Genomic DNA, 16,624 nt, shown 5'->3' on the forward strand with positions numbered 1-16,624 from the left:
AGAAAGGGCTCTTTAACCCTTTGCTTCCCAATCTGAACAGCAACTGAGGCTGCAGCAGAAGTCTCCCCCATGTCCCACTGCTGCTGGCACGCCAGGTGGGAGCCAAGAGCAAGCAAATGGATGTGAGCAGCTGGCGGCGGCGGGGGGGGGACGGACACAAGGGGGTGAGACTAGTGCCCTTGCTGCTGTCCAGACTGCGCTGGGGGCAGGAGGCTAAAGAGCCCTTTGCTACTGCTGAGGCAGCAATGCTTTATAAGGGCAGCGATGCGGGGAGGGGGCAGAGAGCCCTTTGCCTCACTCTTGGCTCCTGCAGGGGAGTTTTTTGGGGGGGTTCTGGACCTCCCCCCCTCCCTCCGTCTAGAATGAATCCCCACCTCCATGAAAAACTGGTTCTTGGCCAAGAACCTCAAGCACCCTCCCATCTACCAGTGAGCCCGGCTGGTGGGTCTGGATGCTCCATAGGGCCCAGGGCAGGGGGCCCCCTGAAGCAGCTGTTAGGTAGCCGAGTCTGCCCAGCGCCTGCCTGGGGGGCCTGGGAATCCCCAGACATGCCGCCCGCCTGGCATCCACACTGCAGTCAAGCCAGGCCAGGCCGGGCCTCTGGGTGGGCATGAAGAAGGGGGGGGGCCTGGATCTGTGCGCTGCCATGCCGAGGAGGCCTTGGGCAAGGCACTCTCCTGCCCGCCAGCCTCGCCTCTTGGGGGCCCTGCCGATGGGCCCAGACAGCTGGCTGCAGGCCGGCTGCTCTCCTTCTCGCATCAGCCAGGGGCTCCGGAGAGGTGCCTGGCCCAAGGCAACGAACCTGCAAACGGCCGGCCAGCTTTCCAGCCTGCAAACGGCCGAAAAGCTTTCCAGCTTTTCCACAAACGGCCGGCCAGCTTTCCGCCACACAGGAGGGGATGCAGCAGGAGGAAACTCGGCGGGGAGGGACCAGAGGCTCCCCAGAGAGAGAGAGGCTGCTCCTTGCGCCCCCCCCCCCCGCCACGCTGGCACCTTCTTTGGGCTGCAGCTCTTCTCACAGTAGCCCAGCCGGCGGCCGCTGCCCGCCCCAAGCCCAGCCCAAGGCAACCGGAGTCTCCAGAAGACGCAGCATTCTCGCTCTTTCCTTGCAGCCGGTCTCGAGCTCGTGCTTCCTTTTCATGAAAACACAAGGGAACTGGTGCCGGCAGGATTGTGCCCAGTCTGCCTGCTCCTGCCCTCCCAGTGCTTGGCCTCTGGGCCCAAAGGCACTGAGATAACCGACAAGGACTCGACACCTATTTCATATTACATTCAATTGTATTAATTCAAATAAAAACCAAACCCTGTGAGCCTAAGCCAGGCATCCCCAAACTGCGGCCCTCCAGATGTTGCTGAACTACAATTCCCATCACCCCCAGCTACAATGTATTGTGGCTGGGATAATGGGAATTGTAGTTCAGCAACATCTGGAGGGCCACAGTTTGGGGATGCCTGGCCTAAGCGTATCCATCTGTGTGCGTGGAGGTTTGGGCTGCTTGCATGGACATAGAAGGCAGGCACAACAGCACCCACATCCACAGCAGTATGACCCAAAGACCTCCGCCGTGCTGACAGCACATCCCTGTCTCGCTTTAGTGAGGGCACCAGAGCCCTGCAAAAGGGGGTCCCCAATTGGGTGCCACTTGGCACAACATTCTGCCATGTCCGGGGCTGATGGAGACTGTCAGGGTTCCCACAGGGATTGGGACGGGCTGAGCCCCAACAACAGCCCACTCCAGTTGTGTCTTCATAGGAACACAGGAAGCTGTCATATACCGAGTCAGACCATCAGTCCATCTAGCTCAGTACTGTCTGCACAGATTGGCAGCAGCTTCTCCAACATTGCAGGCAGGAGTCTCTCTCAGCCCTGTCTTGGAGATGCTGCCAGGTTTTTGCAGAAGTACCGGGGGGGGGGGGACTTTGCTGGCTGCAAGCAATCAAGCAGCTCACACAGGAAGCTCCAACCTCAAAGTGCAATGCCATCATCAACCTCTGCCACCTCCTCCCCCCCACCCCGCCGCCACTGACCACAGACCACTTCATAAGGGCTATTCACACATTCATTGTGTGCACAGATATAAACTGTGTGCAAAGTGCAGAAATAGTAGATCTGTACTTGCTCACAGTCATTCACACACTCAATGTGCTCAGAATCTTTACCCTACATTTGTGGGGTCCAGTTCCCAGGTTCAGCTATATGGGTGTAGAATGTAATGTGTGAATAGCCCTCTTTCGGGGGGGGGGGTTTCAACCTGATGCTCCCCAGCTGTGGTCAGACTACTACCACTCCCATCACCCCCAGCTGCAACTGGAAATGATGGGGATTTATTTATAACATCTGTAAGGTAAAGTGTGCCGTCGGGTCGGTGTCGACTCCCGGTGCTCACAGAGAAGTGTGGTTGTCTTTTGGTAGAATACAGGAGGGGTTGACCATTGCCTCCTCCCGTGCAGTGTGAGATGATGCCTTTCAGCATCTTCCAATATCGCTGCTACCCGATATAGCACCAGTGGGGATTCAAACCAGCAACCTTCTGCTTGTTAGTTGAACATTTCCCTGCTGCACCACTTCTGTATACTGCCTCAAACTGGGCGATTTCCAACAGAACAATGCAAATAAAAACAAAATTAAAAAGTTAAAAAACCTACAACAATTTAAAACACAGTATTAAAACTGTAAAAACTGTAATCTAATTAAAAGCCTGGGTGACTCAATGTGTCTTCAGTGCCTTTTTAAACAAGTTGCCAGAGATGGAGAGGCTCTTGTTTCAGCAGGGAGCCCATTCCAAAGCCCAGGGGCAGCAACCGAGAAGGCCTGTCCCGGAGTAACCACCAGCTACCGTAGAGTAGACGAACCTCTCCGGATGATCTCAATGGGCGGTGGGGCTCATGGCGAAGAGGCGGTTCTCTGAAATGCCCTGGGAAATTCAAATCCCACAATGGCTGGGGAACCTCAGATTGGCCTCACCCCTGCTCTAGTCTGTAAGGAGGCCAGAGCCCCCTTTCTTGGGCAGTGGGGCCGCTGCCTGGCCACTCCGGACCAGACAGACCCTTCTGTTTCGTGGGCCTCCTGCTGAGAGACGAGCCACAAAAGTGGGCACAGCAGAGCAGCCAAGAGCTGAGAGGTCCACGCTAGCCACGAGCTCTCCTTCAGCCTCAGCTCCACACACACAGCCCCGCTAAGGATTAATACTGCCGGCCGACCTTACAGGATCCATGCAAGGAGTACTGACATAAGCACGTGAAGCTAGTGTCGCCATGTCCCCCGGAATTTAGGGTAGCCCCTGGATTTTAGCTCCTCCACCCAGCTGCTAAATTCCGCCCGGATTGACACGGATTTCAAATGTGCTGCCTGGATTGCCCAGATTTTACTCGGATCCGATCACATGGGAGGGCAGAGAAGGAGGGGAAAGCATACAAATATGTCAAACAAACAAACAAACAAAATGCAAATTAGTTGTGGCATAATTTGCATAACATGCAAATTAGGATGCCCAGATCTGGGAAGCTTGAATACAGCAACCCTACGTGAAGCCCTCCGAACTCAGAGGGCCCTGCTACAGAGAAGCCTTGCACTGGTATTGGGCATGCCCAAAGAGAACACTGTGGTGACGGCAAGGGCACAGCAGAAGCTACCCTGGCCCACCTGCAGAATGGTGGAGGGTCCCCACGAGGAACGGTCCCAGGGCTGCAGTGCTTGGGTTGCCCCAGAATCCACTGCTTCCTTGCTGCTGGAGATGGTTCTGCAGCCAAAGGCCTCGGAGTTCTCCAGCAAGGCGTCAGACCCACAAGGGGTCATCCCACCTCCTGCTGCTTCCAGAAACTGCAGGTTCCGGGCAGCCCTTCCCCAGCCCCAAAGCCCGTGCTGCTGGGCAAGAGCACCCAGGCAGGAAACGGCAGGGCTGCAAAAGGTACCGCCACCTGCGGGCACTGGCAGGGCAAGGCACAGCGGCCCCTCTGCGGAAGCCGCCCACTGCAGCCCTCCAGCCCTGCTCTGTGGCTAAGCCACGGCAGCCACGGAAACCTTCGCTCTGAGCCCGCCTTGTTGTTTCCTGCACAGGTGTTTGTTCACGTTCAGCCCGAAGCTCCCAAGGACAGTGCGGGATGCACCACACGCTCCGTGAAAGCGGCAGGCCTGGAAGAGGCCGATTAGCAGGAGGAGACTCCGCAGGCTTCTCAAGGGCCTTCCGAGGCTTTTCAAGTGCAATCTCCTGTCTGCCTCTCCAGACCTGCAGACGGAGAACGCCGAGGAGGAGGGGGGGGGCCTGCCTGGCTGGTGGTTGAGTCAGCTCTCTCCAGCGCCATGTGGGGAGAGTCTGATCCTTTCCAAAAGACAGAGCCTCGCGAGAGGGGAGCATCTCAGTTACCCCGGAGGAAAGGGGGTGGGGGGGCAAGGGGGGTGGTCTGCCTGTCGCAGGAAGGAGCCCAATCGGAGCAACAGAGCCCTGGCGAGAAGCAGGCAGGAGCAGAAGGGCTTGACTGGGGTCCCTGCGGGTCTCCCCTTCATGGGGGCCAGGCCCCGTTCCCGGGGCGGCCACCCCAAGGCTCTCCAGCTGTCGCAGGACTACAGCTCCTATCATCCCCAGCTGCCAGGGCTGGATGCTGGGCATTGTCGTCCAGCAACAGCTGGGGAGTCTCCGGGTGGCCATCCCTGCTGTGCAACGGAGTCAGGACCATTCTGGGCAGAGATTTCAGGGAAGAGCAGCGAGACGGACAGATGTGCTCCAGTGTCCCCAGCCCAGCCCTAGGTGCGTGCCTTCCCCAGATCCCCGCCAGCCCCGAGCTGTGGCTAACTCTGCCACAGCCCTTGCTCAACCACCGCATCGCACCGCACTGCAAGTCAAAGTGCTCAAGAATTTCAGAGCAGGAAAAGTGGCACACGCCACGGGCAGGTTTGCTCCGGGGACGGACGGCACCACCGGAGCCAAAGCCGACTCCCAGACGAGAACAGCTCTCAGGGGCCAGAACTGCTGGAGCACAAGAAAGAGAGGTCCAGACGGAGGGGCCCTGGAGGGGCTGGGCTCACACGCCACTCGCAGCCCTGCCGTCTAAGCCGGGAGGTCCTTCCGGGTAGGCTGGCAGTTTCCTCCGTTCTGCTGGGCGCAGCTCTCGTCTCCAAGGCCTTGCAGCCTGCAGGAGTCTTCCCCAGCACGGCGGCGGCTGCAAGAAGGTCTCCTCATGAGAAATGCTCGTGCCCCACTCTGCAAATTGAGGCCACCTGACCAGGTTGTGCAAGACAACCAAGTCTGTAAAAGCACTTTGCAAATTAAAAATGCCAAAGGACTCATAAATAACAGTGCTATTTGCAAAAAAAAAGTAGGCAGAAGAAGTCAAGGGATTCCCCCCTCACAACTGTCACCTTAAGCAGCAGCCAATACTGGTACAGACCGAGGGTCACACCGCCACCGCCACCAAGCCCATTAATTTTGCAAAGCCTGTTCTGGACTTCCTCCGCCATCTGCTTATGGCTCACCTCCCCCCCCCCCCGTATGACTGATCTGACTGCACACTCAGCAACTTATTCTCTGGTGTGGGAATATTGCAGGGGGGGGGTGCGAGGCGGTGTCATCGTAAAGCCAAGGATCCTCCATGCTGCAAGCTTCTCCTCAAGGCATACCACTTAGCACTGTGCAGCCACTTTGGGCAGACACATATCTGGGGTTATAACTCTTGCCACAGGGGTTCTCAAACTTGGCTCCCCGGATGTTGGACTACAACTCGCATCATCTCCAGCCACAATGGCCTTGGGAGTTGTAGTCCAACAATATCTGGGGATGCAAGGCTGAGGACCCATGGCCTAACCTCGTCGCCTTGCGTCCTGTATGCCCTTGTGGACAGGTAGCCCATTACTTCTGCATCACTTACAGCACCTGGCGTGTACACTCACACTCACACAACTAGAGATTAAGCAGCAGATGCCGCAACAGCATGGACTCGGACGGAACTGTTCAGACACGCAGACCTGGCCTGACTCCGATTTGCTCTCCTCCCTCTCTTGGTCTCGGGAGTCCAGCTGGTGTCATCCAAAAGCAGCCGCTCCCTGGCAAAGCCACCGTTCAAGGGGGTGGCGCTATAGCTGCCAGCACAGCCCCACCTCCGCCAGTGCTGTGAGACCCAACCATGTCATGCAATGGGGACGGCATTTACGCCAAGAGCCAGCCAGGGGCGCAGCAGGATCAGGCCCGCCCTCCCCCAACCCTCACTCCCCGGTGCACGATGGCCTGGGCAGAAAGCGCCAGCTGCCCAGCAGCGTCCCTGTTGCCAGACGGCCACCCACTCATCATCGCTAGCCAGAGGGCCCCCAGCCCAGAATCCCTGCACACACCACCCAAGCTGCTGGCTCCTCATGCCAAGCCGAATGCTTCTCCACTCCAGCCCCGATGGCAGCCCAGCGTTTCATGCCCGCTGCTGCCCATCGGATTTGGAAGCAGCGTTTGCAAGGCCAAGTCAGGGAGCCGCAGCCCAGACCCGGGCGGGCATAAAGTGGCCTGACCCTGTGCCAGGCCAGAGACCCGTCTCCGGCCTGCTCTGCACATCTCCTCCGACTGGAAGCAGTGCAGGCAGGCAAAGAGCTTCCCCAGACCTCCGAAGCTGGGGGTGCCAGGGCTGCCCTCCTGCCCCGGAGACGTCATGCCTCCGAGGCAGGGGCCAGACTGCTCTCCTCCCACCTTCTGCTAGGCTGCCATTCTCTCTCCAAAACAACAACACCCCCCCCCACCCACACTCCCCAGCATGGAAGGTAGCTCCTTAATGCTGGAAGAGATGGAGCAGCCTGAAGCCAGCAAGCCCATGGCTGGGGAGGGCCTGTCCCTCGGGGCGGAGCCCCTCCTGTGCTTGGAGAAGGCCTCCGGCTCAGTCCCTGGCAGCATCTCCAGGTAGGGCTGAGAAAGCCGATGAGCAACCCCTGGGGAGCTGCTGCCAGACAGTGCAGGCCCAAGCTCCTTGCGGTAGATGCTGCACATACCCCAGGGGCTGCAGGAGGCAGATGGGGGCGGGGGGTGGGGGACGAGGCGAGAGGGGAAAGAAGCCCGGGGAGGAGCAGGGGGGGGAGAGAGCGTCCTTGCCTTCCCAGAGGGTGGCTGGCTGCCTAGAATTCCGTTCCCTCTTGCCTGCCCCCCCCTTCTCTTTCTCTTTCTCTCACCCTCCTTCCCCATCCTCCGCCCAAAACGATGCTTAACACAAACCGGTGCTCCGAGCTGATTCCCCTGCCACACTTTGTGCCGCACAGGGCTCAGTCCTCCTAGCTTTGGCCAATGCCATCAGCAGCCTCAGAGGCAAGATGCCTCTCCATGCCAGTGGCAGGGGAGCCACAGCAGCAGCAGCAGCAGCAGAGACAGGGGCAGGCACACACCTCTGGCCTGTGGGCTCCCCAGAGGCATCTGGTGGTGGGCCACTGCGTGAAACAGGAGGCTGGACTGGACGGGCTTCCTTGGGCCTGATCCGGCAGGGCTGCTCTGATGTGCTCCCAAGACACGATGGCACACATTACGGCCAATAGAAACTCCACTGGAAAACTGAAGTGGTACTGAAATTGTCCTGGCCTCAGGGGGTTCTTGCAGGGGGTAAAGGTCTGAGACACCCTGGTGTAGAAAACACTGAGCAAGATGGACGAAGGGCCTGACCGACTCAGCGTAGGGCAGGGCCTGACAACGCCCAGGTGCCAAGGAGCCATGGGGCCTAGGGATTTAACCACAGTGCCCAGACTAAGCTATCCAGAGGGAGAGTGGTTGAATACAATTTCCATTTCTCCCAGGCAGCCCGGTTACTTGTAAAGGGGATAAAAAGAAGCCCACTGACCTCCCCTTCCCACAGGGTCTGTCACTAATTCTAGTAATTTTGCCAAGTGTCCATTCTCTGACTCCCCAATTTGGGGGCTGACTCCTGATCCACAGAAAATTCACCATGTCTCAGTATACGACATGCCCATTGTTCAGTTCAGCCACGTCCTCCCAATATTAAAGTGCTCTCAGGTTTCTGCTTTAAACAGCAGAGACAGGAGAAACAGAAGAGAAGGCAGCCATGGCTAGGCAGAGCCACAAAAAGAGAGGCTGCACACAACATGGGTGCTCTTTCTGTGACATCAGGAGAGTACCTCGGAGCATGTGAAAAGTGCATGCTATTCACAATAAATAAGCAGAGGGAGCGCTGTGGTTAGGGAGCGTAGTTTTCAAAACGGATTTAAGCTTTCCTACTTTGCAGGCTAGTTACTGGGCTACACTATGAAGAAGGCCACACGGAACATTTGTGCAGGCTTGCCGATCGCAAGGCACCCACCACGAGAGAAACGGCGCCCACTGTGGCCTGGACAGCGATGCACTCGCTGTCTCCATGCTGCTGCTGCTGCAGAGCGGGGAGGGGTCCAGCAATCAAGGGGCCATCTTCTTAATTGACCCTGGCGGTATCGACCTCCCTGTCATACTGAAGAAATGAGGTTCTGGCCTGCTACCAAAGCAGTCAATCTTTATCTGCCGCTGAGGGGAGGGGTGGAGGGAAGAGAAACCGAACTGCATACAACCCCAGGGACAGGAGACCCTCCAAGCTTCGCCGTGCTATTGCTTTTTAAAACAATAATTGGGGGGGGGGGGACGTGCTGCTATAGAGAGGCCGCTGAGGGTGGAGAAAATGCACGCCACTGCTGCAAAGGGTGAGGAGCAAGGACCTGTGGGGTGGCTGGGGCTTGCTGGCTTGAGGCACACAAGCCTCGCCCTAGTGGGGGAGATGGCACCCACATGGGGACAAGGCACGAGTGTTCACACGTGCCCACTGTGCCTACGGAGGGACCCCGAAGAGCCGCCCGGGGACTGGCGTGGGGGGCAGCAGGGAAATGGGTTCAAGAGACGAGTCAGTCAAGCCTGTGAGCTGGGCCACAAAAGGCAGGCGCGGAAGAGAACGCAGCCCGGGCCGAGAAGAGCTTCAGGGAGCTCAAGGAAGGAAGCCGAGGAGCCACACACAGCCTCCCGGGCCACCTGCCAGCTGGGGAAAGGGGCCGCTCGCTCCTCCCCTGAGCCCAAACGGCCTAGAGGGGCCCAACCCCAGCACGCCAGGAGGGGGTCTGCACCACACACACACCCTGCTCTCTGCTCCCCCCCCGCACAAGCACAGAAAGGGGTGGGCCTGTTCATGCCGAATTCCACCCACGCCAGGCAGAGCAGGTGTCGGGTGCTCCTGGCCAGCCTGGCTCTTGCTGCTGCTGCTGCATCTTTTTTGCCCCGACAGACGGATGGCAGCCACTTCAGCTTACACGGTCGCCTCGCTAAGGAGTGCCTGCCAGCCATTGGCTGAGTGCAGCGGGGGGGGGGGGAGTTGCGGGGAGCAGCCCCGGTACTGAGTTTTCAGTATGGCAAGAAAAGAGGAGCTCAGCACACAGGCAGGCAGGCAGGCAGGCTGTACCTGCACAATTACAGACATCAGACCGCCCACCGACCGGACAGGTCCCCGCATCTCCCCACAGGCAGTAGAAATGAGATGCTCTTAAACATGTGAAGGGAACGTGTGTCTCTGCTGGCAAGTGTGAAACTCCTGCAGCAGACTCCACGTGTGGACAAGCTGCCGTTTGCTCCGGAATAAGGAGACGAGAAACAACAAGAAGGCGGCGTTTGCAGGGGATCCCCAATCACCAGGTGCCATAGACGTGCAGCAGCCTCTGTCTACTCCCAAAGGCAGGTTTTGCCCACACGAGGCTGCAGGTGGAAACCCTCTCCCTAACTCCGAGTCTCTGAAGCAGCAGCCTCGGATTCCCCCCGGCTGCTCCCTACCCCGCCACCAGACTACGTGCACCACGGATGCTTCTGACTGACCTGCTTGGGAGAATCAATCCCCAAGGAATTTTCTGGGCATGGATGTGTTTCCATTTGGACCACGTAGCAGAGCTGCAGGCAGGGAGGCAAACCCTCAGTGCCAGTGGGCACCAGCCCAGGAATATGGCCTGCGGCTGGCGAGAGCATGCGCTCCCTTTCATTTGTGGTTTTGCAGGAGAAATGGCCTGTGGGTGTTAGTGTCAGAGGGCAAGAAGGCAGCCACACTGGCCACTCTGGCTGGGTCTCAAGGTGCCGTGATTCAAGATGCCGCGGCCACTGCCCAGGGCCAAGGAAAAGGTCCAGGACTGCCCCCCACCTTGGGCAAGTCGCATTCAAAACGTAAACAGCAGGGGGAGCAGCCTCGCAGCAACTAGCACCCCCCCACTCCACCCCCCCCCCCCCGCAAAAAAGCAACTTCTCCACGCCAGATATACAATGCCCAGCGATGAAATCCACAACAAGGCATTGGGAATGTGGACGGCACCCTTCTGTCCACGTAGGGACTGCGGTGTCGCCACGACCCAGGAAGTGTGGAAGCCCCCTTCCAAGAGACGTCCTGCCCCCGCGGTCGGGTCCAGTCTGGAAAGGGCCCTGGCATGCCATGGGAGGGCCCCGGCCAGTCACTGCAGACAACATGGAGACAGACGGACTGAATTCAGGAGGGGCCAACATCATATGCTAGAAGTCAGCGGGGGGGGGGGGGCGGGGGGAGTCAAGCCAATAACGACTTGGAATCAATGTTGCCAGCAATGGCAATACCCAGAAACAAAACACGAGCTACTCCAAAGCAGGACTCGGGGAGAGCGGAGGACACCATATTCAGAGAGGTGCATGGCTGGCCCCCAACTGCAGCACTCCGGGAAAACAATTCGCTCCCTACGAGGTCTGCAACGGAGCGAGGTTCCCAAGAACACCTTCAGCAGAACTAGTTACTGCACCCGCCAACGCACTCAAGCCAGCATCGGTGTGGACAAACTGGATGGCAAGCGAGCGGGCTTTGCGCCTCACCTCCCCGAGCATATCTGGGCAGGCAGCAGAGCTTAGGATACCGATCCGAACACCAGCTCCCGAACCAGGAATCCACCCAATCCAGCACTAAAAGGACAGCCTGGCCCTGCAGAAGCGCCAAGGCCATGGCAAAGTGTTCCCACCCCAACCCCAGCCTCTCCAAACAAACAGCAGTCTGGGTGGACTGGTGAATCTGACCTTTAGTTGCAATTACAAACACAGAAGTAGAGGATGGGGACTTTTCTGGAATTAATCCACTTCGGTTTGCATGGACAGGGTACATTAATGCAAACAGCTTCCAGAGTGGCTGTGTATCAAATCAGCGAGCCCTCTTAAAACTGTGGTGTGGTTTGTGTTACCCTAAGGTAACCCATCCTCGTGCAACTCTACATCTACCCATTTCACAGAAGACAAACTGAGGCCAACTGGCGGCGCTGGTGGTTTGCCCAAGGACAGCCAGTGAGTCAATGGCCGGGCGGAGTCCAACCGGCTGCAGGGCTCCAAGGCGGCTTCTCCTGCTGAAATGCCAGCACTGGCACCACCCCTGCCCCTTCAAAGCCGGCACCTCATGCCTCTCCGCACTGACTATACAGGCCAGGCCAGGATGCAGCTGCAACCTGACAGCCTAGCAAGCCCCAGCTCTCGGATTTGTGCCCCTGCATGAGACACCGGTGTCAAGATGCTCGCTGCATTCACAAATCACACTTCTGAGGGTCCACTTGAAAAAAAAAAATTTTTTTTTAACATTTATATCCCGCTCTTCCTCCAAGGAGCCCAGAGCGATGTACTACAGACTTAAGTTTCTCTTTCACAACAACCCTGTGAAGTAGGCTAGGCTGAGAGAGAAGGGACTGGCCCAGAGTCCCCCAGCTAGTTTCATGGCTGAATGGGGATCTGAACTCGGTTCTCCCCGGTCCTAGTCCAGCACTCTAACCACTGCACCACGCTGGCTCTTAGGGCAGCAGGGCCGTAAGCCTGGGGGCGGGCGACCCATAGCGAGGAGAGCTAGGCCCGGCTGGCCGGGTCTGATGGCAAGGCTGTGCAAGACCACCCACAGGCCTCCAGGTTACTCTCAAGCAGTGCTGAGGAGGGCCCCTGCCTCCTGCCCCACCGGAGGACCCCGCACCTTTTCAGGGCTGCTGAGCCATCTGTGCTCCTGGGCTGGCACAGACAACAAGCTCCCAGAATTAAACCACAACTTCTAAGCTGGTGGCAGACCCGCTTCCTAACTCCCGACAGGAGTGGATAGGCTGCAGTTATTCAGCGGCACTCTGCACATACTCAGAGACACTTCTCCCTTCTTTATTGCAGGCTGCCTTGGCATTCAGCAAACGGCTAAGAGTCTAGACCCATGGCGATTAGCCACGGCAGCTACCGCGGAGCCTCCCTGTACAGGGGCAGTGTACCTTGGGCAAGCGCGTGCCCCCCTGGAGCTGGCGGCGGCGGCGGCGCGGGCTACTGACCTGGTCTCCGCCGGACGTGCCTCTTCCTGCCGCTGCAGAAGCGCACCTTGCTGAAGACGCCCAAGACGTGCCTTTCGCAGAGGGAGCGGCCGTCCTTGCTGGGGCTGGTGCGGCGCTTGGAGGCGGACACGCGGTCGCTGTTGGACTCGCGCGCCTGGCGCTTCTGCCGGATCAGCGAGCTGGCGATGGCGGCGGCCATGGCCGGACGGCGCGGGGGGCAGCAGTCACAGGCCGGCGGCGGCGGCGCTAGCCATCATCGCCCCCTCGACGACGGCGCCCCCATCGAGGCTGGCAGCAGAAGCCGCGAGTCCCGGCCGGGAAGAAGGCGCCGAGCAAGCCCCCTCCTCTCCCCCCCCCAGCCCAGAGGCTGGGGGGAAAAGCCTTCTCTGCCCCCGCCCTTTGTAGATCCGACGGAAGGCCCTCGCCTTGTCCAGTGCTCCGATGACCCGGGGTCCGTGGACGTCGCCCCCCCCCCCCGCGACTGGCTGCAACAGCTGTCTGGTCCAGGACACGGCGCCTTGGCACGACGGGGCGGGCACAGGCCGGCGAAGAGTCCGAGAGAGAAGAAGCCGGGGCGGGGAGCGGAGGCTTCCCTGCTGCCTCAGTCTCCCCCGGCAGGTGGCCCCGGGGCCCGGCGGTACCTCGCGAGGAGGAGGAGGCGGCGGCGAAGAAGAAGAAGAAGGCTTGGTCCGACGGGGCGGCTACTGCTGCTGCTGCTGCTGCGGCGCCGCTCTCGCTCCGAAGCCGGTCGGGGCCTGGCCAAGCTTGCCGGAGGTCCGCCGCTCGCCGAGCCGCCCCTCATGGCCCCTGCAGCCCCCCGCCGGGCGCTCGGAGAGGCCTCTTTCTGGCGGCCGCTCCGAAGCAGGCGCCGTCGGCACGCTCCTTCCCCGCGGGGTGGGGGGGGACGGAGGGAGGGAGGGAGGGGGCGGGCTCTCTCCCTCTGCTGCCGGCTCACACGCCCGCCCTCCTTCGCCGCCGCCGCCGCCTCTCCCGCGCCCCCTCCGCCGGCGCTGCTGCAGCTCCCGGGGGGCCCCCGCCCCACATCCTCCCGCGCCTGCCTCAGCTCCGTCGCCCCATCGCAGCAGCGGCCCGGCGCAGAAGCCCCCTTCCTCCTCCTCCTCCTCCGACTCCTGGCGGCGCAGCGGCCGCCCCCACCAGCGAGGGGCTTCCCCAGCCGGGGCTGGAGCTGTTCATGGGCCGCCCGGGGGCCGCCAGGCTGCTGCCGTCGCCCTCCTCGCTGCCATCCCCGGGGATCCGTGCGCGGCGGGGGCGGGGTGTGCTCGGGTCCCGATCCGGCGGCGGCTGGGCTGAGCGGCAGGGCGAAATTGCAGCTGCTGCTTCCTCCTCCTCCGAGCCTTGGACAGCCAGCCAGCCGGCAGCCTCGCCTCCCTCCTGCTTCTACGCAATCCTACGTGACCGAGGTTTGGATGAGAGACTCGCCTGGGCGGCGGGCGAGAGGGAGAGATCACTGCAGGCGCAGCTTGTGGGACGGCGGGGGCGGGGGGGGCACGGCAAGGGAGGAGGCGGAAGGGGAGCTCTCGCCACTCGCCCCGACCCTCTTTCTCAGCGACTGCCCTGCGTGCCTCTGGCGAAAGAATGGAGCGCCTCTGGGCACGTGCAGAATGCCCATCACTCCCAGCATCAGGGGTAAGGGGGAGGGGAGTCCTGCCAGCTGTGAGCCCCAGAAGCCTGCGCAGATTAAGCCCCGGGAAGCAAAATGCAGGGAAGAGGTGGTGGCCAAGCAGGGCGTGCATCCTGGCTGGGCCTCAAAGGGCACCACATTCGACGGTTTTAAATGGGGCCGGGCAGGCGAGGGAGGGATGAAGAGCTCTCCTGCCCAGTTCATGGGAGAGGAGAGTTTGCAAGGAGCCGGGAGAGTTAGGTACATGGGAACAGCCCTGCTGGATCAGGCCCAAGGAAGCCCTGGCCAGCATCCTGTTTCCCACAGTGGCCCACCAGATGCCTCTGGGGAGTCCACAGGCAAGAGCTGCTGTGGCTCCCCTGCAACTGGTATTTCACAGCATCGTGCCTCTGAGGCTGGAGGTGGCCTATAGCCACCAGACTAGTAGCCATTGATAAACCTGTCCTCCATGAATTTGTCTAAGCTCTTCTTTTTATCTATTTATTTATTTATCAAATTTGTACACTGCCCCAAACTTTAGTCTTCGGGCGGTTAATGATAGCATAAAAAAAGTCAAAAACATACAAAAACTAAAAACAATTCAACAATTTAAAATCAACCATAAAATTAAAACAGACAATTTTTAAAAGTTGGGAAAGCTTGAGTGAAAAGATGGGTTTTCAGGCGTTTTTTAAAAATTGCCAGAGACGGGGAGGATTATATCTCAGCAGGGAGCGCATTCCACAATCTCAGGGCAGCGACCGAGAAGGCCCGTCTCTGTGTAGCCACCAAACGAGTTGGCGGTAACTGGAGACGGGCCTCCTCAGATGACCTCAATGGGCAGTGGGGATCATGCAGAAGAAGGCGCTCTCTTAGATACCCAGGGCCTAAGCCATTTAGGGCTTTGTAAGTTATAGCTAGCACTTTGTATTTTGCCTAGAAACCTATTGGCAGCCAGTGAAACTCCATCAGTAAAGGAGTAATGTCATCTCTCTGAGATGACCCAGAGACCAACCTGGCTGCCGCATTCTGAACCAACTGGAGTTTTCAGACTATGTACAAAGGCAGCCCCATGCAGAGCGCATTACAGAAGTCAAGACTGGAGGTTACCAACAAATGTACCACTGTTTTGAGGTCACTGATCTCGAGAAACGGGCGCAGCTGGCATATCAGCCGGAGCTGATAAAAAGCACCCCTGGCCACCGCCTCAACCTGAGAAACCAGGGAGAGACGTTGATCCAGAAGTACTCCCAGACTGCGAACCTGTTCCTTTTGGGGAAGTGTGACCCCATCTCGACCAGGCAGATCAAAATTGTCTCTAGAGTTCTGACCCCGCACAATAAGTACCTCCGTCTTATCTGGATTCAGCTTCAGTTTATTCTCCCTCATCCAGCCCTGAAGAAGTTGACATGGAGAAGTAGTGCTGGGTGTCATCAGCATACTGGTAACACCCAGCTCCAAATCTCCTGATGATCTCTGCTAGTGGTTTCATGTAGATGTTAAAAAACATTGGAGAAAGTACGGAGCCTTGAGGGACACCATACTTAAGCTCAGATCTCAAAGAGCAACACTCTCCAATCGACACCATCTGGAATCTATCTAAGAGGTAAGAGTGGAATCACTGTAGAGCAGTGCCTCCCACCCCCAACCCCCTCAGACGTTCCAGAAGGATACTACGGTCGATAGTATCAAAAGCCACCAAAAGATCCAAAAGGACCAACAGAGTCACACTTCCTCTGTCGATTCCCAATTGGAGATCATCCATCAGGCCGACCAAGGCAGTCTCCACCCCATAGCCCGCCCCAAAACCAGTTTGAAATGGGTCTAGATAATCAGTTTCCTCCAAGACCGCCTGGAGCTGAGAGGCCACCACCCTCTCAATTACCTTGCCCAGCCATGGGAGGTTGGAAACAGACCTATAGTTGCTCAACTCTGAGGGATCTAATGCAGGCTTCTTTAGAAGTGGTCTAATAATTGCCTCCTTAAGACAAGGAGGCATCCTGCCCTCCCTCAGAGACGCATTTATGATTTCTACCAGGCCTCCTACAACAGCCTCCCTGCTAGACAGAACAAGCCATGTTGGACAAGGATCAAGAGAACAAGTGGTAGGCCTCACCGCTCCAAGCAGCTTATCCACATCCTCATGAATCACAAACTGAAACTGATCCAGTCAAATCAAAGTTGTTGGGCACCTCCAGTTCAGACATCAAATTAATTGTGGAGTCTCCATCTAGGTCAGCCCGAATCCGAGAGATTTTATCTGCGAAAAATTATTTAAACGCATCACAGCAGGTAACTGATGACTCCAAATTCTGGTTCAAGTGAGGGGGAGCAATTACTAGTCCCCTTTTAAAGCCATCCAGACAGGTGGCTGTCACCACATCTTGTGGCAGAGAATTCCATAGGTTAATTATACGCTGTGTAAAAAAGTACTTTCTTTTGTCAGTCCTAAATTTCTTGGCAATCATCTTCATGGGATGACCCCTGGATCTAGTGTTATGAGAGAGGGAGAGAAATTTCTCTCGATCCACTTTCCCCACAACATGTGTATTTTATAGCCATCTATCATGTCACTCCTCAGTCATCTTTTTTCCAAACTGAAAAGCCCCAGCAGGTGTTGTAGCCTTGCCTCATAAGGAAGGTGCTCTGGGCCCCTGATCATCTTGGCTGCCCACTTCTGCATCTTTTCCCGTTCTACAATGTCCTGCTTAAGATATGGTGACCAGAACTGCACTCAG

General features: G+C 58.1%; 1 protein-coding gene across 4 annotated transcripts in view; it reads right to left on the reverse strand.

Moving 5' to 3' along the window:
* The window catches only part of FGF12 (fibroblast growth factor 12), a 286,268-nt gene that overhangs the window by 101,071 nt on the left and 168,573 nt on the right, over positions 1-16,624 (reverse strand). The window contains exon 1 of one of the 4 annotated variants that reach the window (XM_053312081.1): positions 12,266-13,688. The exons of 2 other annotated variants lie outside the window; for them this stretch is intronic. In XM_053312081.1, the coding sequence (XP_053168056.1) occupies positions 12,266-12,464 (199 nt within the window). In that variant the 5' untranslated portion in view covers positions 12,465-13,688. Of the gene's footprint in view, positions 1-12,265; positions 13,689-16,624 lie in introns of those variants that run through there. One more of the 4 variants, XM_053312082.1, reaches the window with a different exon arrangement.

Source organism: Hemicordylus capensis, chromosome 3 (genome assembly GCF_027244095.1).
Source record: "Hemicordylus capensis ecotype Gifberg chromosome 3, rHemCap1.1.pri, whole genome shotgun sequence".
In the NCBI taxonomy this organism is placed as follows: domain Eukaryota; kingdom Metazoa; phylum Chordata; class Lepidosauria; order Squamata; family Cordylidae; genus Hemicordylus; species Hemicordylus capensis.